The sequence below is a fragment of the Vicia villosa genome, linkage group LG2 (genome assembly GCF_029867415.1).
Source record: "Vicia villosa cultivar HV-30 ecotype Madison, WI linkage group LG2, Vvil1.0, whole genome shotgun sequence".
NCBI classification, from domain to species: domain Eukaryota; kingdom Viridiplantae; phylum Streptophyta; class Magnoliopsida; order Fabales; family Fabaceae; genus Vicia; species Vicia villosa.
Window position 1 is genome coordinate 89,159,862 of NC_081181.1, and position 8,161 is coordinate 89,168,022.

Sequence of the window (8,161 nt, forward strand, 5' to 3'; positions counted from 1 at the left end):
AATTATTTGGTAAAAAATAATATTATTTTGTTCAGTGTAAAGTAATATCGAAGTAAAAAAATTGGTCAATGCACCAATCGTCAAACATAGTAAAACATGGTACTTATGATTTTTCAAATCAAACACACCCTAAGTCTTACCGTACCTCTAATTGTTTGTCTTCTCTCCATTTGATATGTTCTCTTTAACACAAATTTTATGGGTTTTCACTCCATTTGCCCAAACTAAAATTCATTTTCTACCATCTTTTTTACTATATGTGTTACTCCAACACTCTTTACAATATTGTCAATTTTAATCTTATCCGATCAAGTCTAACCACACATCCAATACAACATACTCATCTCTCTACCCTTCAATAATTACTTACCTAGTTAAAATTTCCCATCCAAACACAATTTATAGAAAATTGAAAAGAAGATTTGTCAAAAATAAATTTGTATAAATTTTTGTACATTTGTATTAACAATATCTTGTAGATACTTATATTCATTTGTACTCAACCAGTGCCTGTAAAGTTTCTTGTAACACTTCGCAAACATGCTTGTTATTTATGAAAATGTGAGAGAACCCTTTGACTATTGTTTTAACTACCATAGTATGAGAATTGATAAATTTGAAGGATCATATTTTCATCCATTGTACCCTGCACCCTGCATATTATGTTCCATATTTTCTTTCAACTAACTAAAGCAGAGTACATAAATTAACCTTATACTAAAAGAATATAGTCCTGGCAACATTCTAACAATGTCATGTTGTGAATAAGGAAATTGGAAAATACCACAACAGAAAAGGTAAAAAAGCATAATCACCACAAAAGCATTCCTCATGCACCAAAATTACTTTAAGTTTGAGTTTAGCTGCTGAATCCTAACAAAGGCACCACAAAAGCATTTTCATTAGCAGGGCGTCTTAAGTTTTAAGAGACCCTTGTCTACTATAGTTTAACTGGGACAAAACATATAAGAAACCTATTTAACCATGACAAGTCTATTACGCGGCCTTATTTACCCACAATTTTATCTTAAAAAATCTGAGATTGTACTCTATAGTCCATCTTGTATATCCTCAAAGACGGGTCTGCTCATCAGCACAAATTCTAACATAAACACTAGAAAAGATCCTAACAACAGACTTAACTAAATCTCTATATTCCTCAACCATATTGAGTTGACACACTAAAATTAACCTGTTATATTTTGCGACCTCCCAACTGCGACAATCAATCAAACTCAGGTTCTCTGGATAAAATATATATCCAATCCATCAAACCTTTAGTTAGCCAAAATATATGGATAATCTACTTTGAGCATTTCACTTCAACGAATTAGAGGTAAATACTACTTGCGCATCATAATGAATTCAATATGAATATTACACGTGCACTATAGCAAATCACGAGTTTGTTAAACAACAATAACTGATCTCTATTAGAAACATAAAAAAATAGTTAGTTTGTTAGTTTTCTACTTTCTGTTTCTACATGTAGAACATCATGTATTGATTTACCATCTTTTATCAATCAATATGAATTTTTTTAATGAAATGAATCTTTATTTTATTTTTTATCATGTGATTTCTAACATGATATCAATCAGAGTCAGGTTTCAATCCCGAAACCTATGGATTCTCTATAAGATTATCAAACTAACTACCTCTTAGCAAACTATAACTAACTTTATACTTCTAACAAGGTAGTTAGCTATAGTTGTTACCATTTAAAAAACAGATTGTTACTGCGAAAATGACCGTGACAAAATAATATCGAAAGATGTTGATATCGAAACTATTATTCACTATTTTTATGATAAATAACAAATTGTAGTAAATTTACACTCCGACAACCGCAACACCAGTTTCCACAATGGGAACCAGTACCGCAACACCTATACTGATCGAAATTACAGATATTTTTATGCGTCTGCAACCCTTATTTAAAAACCTTGATGATGCATATAACTCAAATTCCATTATCATTGAATTAAAAAAAGTGGCACAACAAAATTCAATACAAATTGTAAACATTGCCAAGCACCAAATTAATCTAAAACCAAAACAAATAAATAAATTTACATATATGATATATTGTATACATAATAAACATTAAAAATACCTGTATAATTTTTATTTTCCAAAGCCTTTAGGACCACCAGATTGATTCAAATCTTGAGAAGATTTATCCTTCATAGAGAGACAATACTTAGCAATTTCTCTAAACTTAGGAACACTCCTAAGATCAACTATAGTACCATCTTTCAACGTGATAACAATGTCACCCCATTCACCGATGAACCTAGGAACAACCTGAACATCTTTGATAACACTATATGAAAAGTCGCTTCTGTCCTCGCCTGTTAGCCCGGAGATAACGGTAACTCTGAGGTTGGTGAACCTGTAACGAAGGTAGAGGGCGCGTGAGACTGCTGCTAAGGTTAAGGGGAGCCAGACGAGGGTGAAGCCAAGGAAGAGATTTGCGACGAGGTCGCCGTAGTGGGCTCCGCCGTCGAAGAAGACGGTTTCTTGGTTGGGTTTTTGAGGTGGGGGTTGTGGGGGGGAGGGTGTGGTTGTGGGGTTGTTGGTTGGGGAGGAGGAGACGTGGAGTTTTGTGGGGAGTTTGCGGGGGAGGGTGGGTTTGGTGAGGAAGATGGGTTGGAGTGGGTGGTGGTGGTGGTGGTGGTGGTGGACGGTTGCGACGGTGGTGGTTTTGGGTGGTGATAGGAGGGGTGTAGAATTGCAAGCCATTGGGTTATTCTCTTATCCGTTTGAAAAATGAACTTGAGTTTTCAGTGGTACACCATAACACTTGAAAGAGAATTTTTTGTTTTTGTTTTATTTTTTATTTGTTATATTTAGGATAATGGTTGGAAATGGAGTTGGGACCACCTTTTTAAGTGGTTGTAATTTAGCCACGTGTTGATAACTAAAAAAAAATTATTGTTATCATTTTTTGGGTAACTTAGAGCATCTCCAATGGTGGTATTTTTCAATGAGTTCTCCAACTAGACATTAATATAATAATTAAATATTGAATCAAAATGTCATGTCATAGTAGAGTTGCATTGCAATGCAACTAGTAAAAAATTGTGGTACCCAATCAAATTAATTTATGAGGTAAAGTTGTGGGACCCATTTAAATTACACTAATAAAATAAATATTAAATAAATTATTTTGAGATGATATGGCTGGTGGGACCCATAAAGAACTCAAAAGTGAGTTGCACCATTGGAGATGGTCTTAGAATCAACACATATCCGTTTTGTTGAAGTTTATTTTATAAGTCTTTAAAAAATCAGGCAAGGCGAAATATATATTGATGAGGATGTTGACCTAAAACATTGTCTCGTCCTGCAAAAATACAAGATTGGGGTGAGACAAGCCCGCGGGCGATGTATTTTTTAAGTTTAAAAATTATAAAATTTATGTTATGCACGCACCCGCAAAAGCTTGAAAAAAAATAGGGCGAGATGAACATAATAGAGAGTGCGGATATAAAATCTTGATTCGCGCCGCAAAAATGTGTGGTAAAACAGGAATGGCCAATGAGATAGACTCAGTTTGCCACTCTTACTAAGAAGTAAACATGCTTTCCTTTCTACCCAAAATGTCCTTGCTTTTTCAAAAAATTTACACTATAAATTGATCATTTTGGTCATTAGCTAAGTAACGATCACTAACTCTTGGATGACGTGGCAACCCAATATTAGAACTCTCACCTAATTAAAATAGATTAATAAAAAGGAGGAAAACAAAAATTTGAAAACTACCATACACTCTCTCTTATGACTAAATCGAGCCACTCAAGAGGAAGAAGAAACCTAGGTCACACAACATTTAGTCTGCAATTGCTGTGAAAACAATGTTGTACCACTCACCAAGTATGCTCCAATTTTTTCTCATCCCTAGACCATTATTCCACAATATTGTACCATTCACCAAGCATGCACCAATTTCTTTATGCTTATGAATTTTATGTCAAATGTGCCTTAGGTATAAAGTTGAAATTGAGGTTGAATACATAAATCAAACCAGTTTCTTTGTAGTTTGGGACACATATCGTATTCCAATTGTACGAATGACTACACGTGATTTACGAGAAATAATGAAAAAGGTATATTTATCATGCCTTATTCAAAACATGGTGTTTGATTTCCTATACTATATTAATTAGTTCTAGACTTATCTTCTTGTTTAAACTACAACCCTTATCCAGACTTATCAATTCCATATTTTTTTAATTGGATATTGTTGCACCCCAAAATTTACCCTATTCTTTTCAACCCTAATTGGCTTGTGTTTCACTATCATACAAACTCATGCATATCATTTGGTTCTATGGTTATGGGATAAAGGCATCTTTCTATTTGGTTTTCTTCAAACAATAGAAGAAAGAGATTTGACAATTAATGCAAGGAGGATGAGATATCCTCAATTTCATGTTCACTCAAGCTACAAGGGCTTCTTATGCCTCAAGACATATCAATTGGTTCATTACTTCATGAGATGTTTGAAATTTGCAAGCGATTGGAAGTTGATCAACATTCTCCTATCTTTTGATCCTTGAGCTAAGGTTTTGGTTATTTGAGTTTATGACACATTCATAGGAAAAAAACTTGAAGTCTCATCTTCATGAGCATCATCTCATTACACAAGAAATTCTTGTTCAAAAAAATTTCAAACTTCCTTAGAGGAATTAGGGTTGAACATTGAATATCATCTCCTATCTTTTTAACTGCAAACTAGGGTTTTGGATTAAATCAGTCTATCACTGACTTTTTGAGCAAAATATATTTCCATGGCCTCATATATGTTCCAAAGTTTCTATGTGTGAAAGATTGACCATTCATTTTAATCAGAAGAGATTCAATTGATCAAAAGACAAGGGGATTGATTGTATTGGAAAAAGTCAATTGTGTAAGAAAAAAGTCAACTCCTAAATTTTTATGGTCAAACATGTTTTCCATGAGTCAAATATGGTCAATGATTGAGATTTTTCAAAATGGAGTCACAAGAATCAAGAAAATCAAGATTTTGATCAAAATTGCCAATTTTGGAATGTTAGTTTTATGAACACTTACTAAAAAGGGAAAGTTGTAACAAAAATTTTGGAAGTTTGAAATCAGCTTTGATCATGTGGTTTTGCAAGCATTTTAAGGTGCATTAGAGTCCTTTTTTCAAGTTGACTCCAACAAGAGAATTGTTCTCTTATCTTTCCTCTTTTTAATGACATCAAGAGTGAACCATTTGGGGGATCATGGAGCAAGATAAAGTCATTCAAAGGTTGAAGGACGAAATTGTTGCAATGACTTGAATTAGAGGCTTTTCTATGCAGTTTCAGATGGCTCTTTTCGTGGGCAAGTTTAGGGTACCTCCAGGCTTCTATTCCAATTTGTCTCAACACAAAAGTTCTTCACTTTGTTTCTCTCTTTCCATAGAAATCAATTTCATTCCATTTGGCCAAGAACTCATTGAGATATAGTGAAGAGAAGTATCTGGTTCATTGAACTTTGCTTGCATGGAATTTTGGTGATTTATGTACATACCTCAACAATTGCTTGCAGCATGCTTAGCCATCACCACCACATGCTTCTCAACTCATCATCTTTTGCCCAAAATAGCCAAACAAAAGCAATGTCACATACATGCACACATGAGTAAAGAAAGTTTGTACTGCCAGATCACCACACACACTTCCTTTATGCTCTTTGTGCTCATCAAAACACAACAAAAACTCAGCCTTCATACACATGAAACGCAAGCTTTTCACACTTACTCATTTTCTCTATTCTCTCAACATTCCTTCATCCTCTTGCTTCAATCTTAGTTTTTGACGATCATAGCACAAGTTTGAAGGGGTTTCTGAAGCTCTTGAACAAGTTTGAAGGGGTTACTGGGCCCAGCGTGAAGCGCTTCCCAAGTTCCCACACCCCCATATCTGAGCTCATTTGTTTTTTAATTGAATATTAGTTCAAGGCCTCTTTAATTTTACACCCCCTCTTGCTTTGCATTTAATTTTTAATACTTGTTCTTAATTTATTTATTTTTAATATTTCCTTTTCTCTAAAAATTCCCAAAAAAATTCATGTAGGTATTTTAATGTCTTATTTAATTTTTCTATATTTGGAATGAATTTTACTTCTATTTTTATACTTTATTTCGAATTAATCATGAGATGTGTTTGTGTGACCTAGTTTGATAATTAAAGCTTTGATTGATGGCTTTCTTGAATGCCTCTTGATCCTAATTTTTACACACACATAGGCACATGAATATAGGTTATTTTAATGATCATTTGATGCCTTGGTGATGTATTTTGATTCATATTTGAATTTCTTTGGATGCCTCATTTGAATGATTAATGTTTGTGGTGATGATGAATGTTTAGAATTCACTTTGAGACATCTCATGTACACTCTTTAGGCACATTTTAAGACACATACAAGTGCATGACTTCATGATGTTTTTATTTTTTCCAATCTATTTTTGAGGTCTCCTAATTGTGGTTTTTGTTTGTCTTAATGCATGCCTATTTGTGTAGAAGCTTGCTTTGTTTCTTGAGGTGATTAGAGGTGCACTTGTGCATCCAATTAGAGATTGTACTTATCTCTTATGCTTGCTTGAAATCTATAATATAAGAAAATTAATGGCTCTGGAAAACACCAAATTAACCTTTTTGTCTTTGTCTTCCACCTCATCAAAATGAGGGCATTTTGTGTCTAAAAATTACTTTATGCAACTAATGATGTCACATTGTTCAATTTTAACTACATGGTTATTGAATTATGCCTTTGCTTGCTTGGTTTGGATCAATTGATGATGTCACATGATTCAATTGCAATTACTTTTTCTAATCTTCCTCTTCATTTTGAACTATTCTTTCTCTCTCGATGTTTCTCTTCTCCCGATGCTTCATCTTCCCCTTCTTCATTCTTCCTCTTTTTATTTGTTCATCTTCTTCATTCTTCTTGGTTAGGGCCTCTTTGATCAGCAGATCAGTTTACAAACTTTAATGATACTTAGAAAGATCTTCTAATCACAAATCCAGATCCTCTTCAAAACTTCTCTATTGTATTTGGATTCCTTTTGTAATTTGTCTCACTCTTCGTCCATTTTTAGAAATGCATTTGTGCATGATCTTCCACCATTTGATTTTCTTCTTAGATATTTGATAATTTTTTGTATCATTCCTATGGCTGATATTGAGTTAAAGAAAATCACCTGAAGTGGCTTGGATTCATGTTCTTGAGGTGCCATCTTCATTAACAGTAGTACATGTTTACGTCTTTGTTTATCAGTTTTTAATAATAGGTATATGAATCAATTCCACTATTTTGCATTTTCCACAAAAAATAACATATTTATGACATTTTTTTATTTACTGATAATGTTGTGGTTGTTGTTTTTCAGTGATTCATATTTATTTATTGACAGGGTTTTTGAGAAATTAGATCTGGTTGTTGTAAATAGTTTCATCAACGAGTTGTTAAGAATATACATATTGTTTTGAGATATTTGATCTGGTGTTGCTCTGTGAATGTATCGTTACTCTGTGAATTTGCCTTTATTTGAGTTTGCTTTTATATAATAATGCATTCAACCTATTAGATGAAAGTCCTGTTAAACAGGAAAACATTTTGATATGCTTATGATATTTAGCAGTATATTTATAGAATCTTCATGAGTATACAATATTAGAGTAGTTATATCTCTTACATGAGTTGAGAATAATTTTGAAAATATTACAAAAGTACATTATCCTTAGTTTTTACTTGATGTGTTTAAATAGGTACTACATGATGGGGAAAAAGAGTTGGCTAAAAACGATCTTAATTCTTCAAAGTATGTTATATCGGATGAGAGTAAGGTATTTTACTACTAAAACATATTGTAGGAAACATATTATTTTTACCTTGATCCATGTGTATAGTTATTTTTTTGTGATCAAATTACTCAATAGGCATGTCTTGTGCGAATATATAGTAGGAAACATATGCATGTGGTAATGAACAGCAAGTTCTTGATTGTATCAAATATCTCATGGAAAATTTGCAGAGGTTGTCTAATGCAAATTATTATCACCATTTTGTCCTTCAGTTCCCGATGTTCTATGAACAGATTCAATCATGAAGTCTATAGACTCTTTGTTATTGGTGGCCAGAA

At 33.2% G+C, this 8,161-nt stretch overlaps 1 protein-coding gene across 3 annotated transcripts; it reads right to left on the bottom strand.

Moving 5' to 3' along the window:
* Positions 1-347: 347 nt before the first annotated feature.
* On the bottom strand, positions 348-2,821 carry LOC131651627 (uncharacterized). 3 transcript variants are annotated; one of them, XM_058921293.1, is made up of 2 exons: positions 2,117-2,821; positions 348-646 (listed from the first exon to the last, which is right to left on the bottom strand). In XM_058921293.1, exon 1 carries the CDS (start codon positions 2,743-2,745, stop codon positions 2,128-2,130), a length of 618 nt encoding a protein of 205 aa, XP_058777276.1. In that variant the 5' UTR covers positions 2,746-2,821; the 3' UTR covers positions 348-646; positions 2,117-2,127. The 3 variants fall into 3 exon arrangements, with proteins under 3 accessions (XP_058777276.1, XP_058777275.1, XP_058777277.1); XM_058921292.1 differs by having other exon boundaries at positions 348-653; XM_058921294.1 differs by lacking the exon at positions 348-646 and adding an exon at positions 673-873.
* Positions 2,822-8,161: the final 5,340 nt, after the last annotated feature.

Coding starts and splice junctions, on each gene's coding strand:
- LOC131651627 (XM_058921293.1), bottom strand. CDS start 2,745: ATGGCTTGCAATTCTACACCCCTCCTATCACCACCCAAAACCACCACC.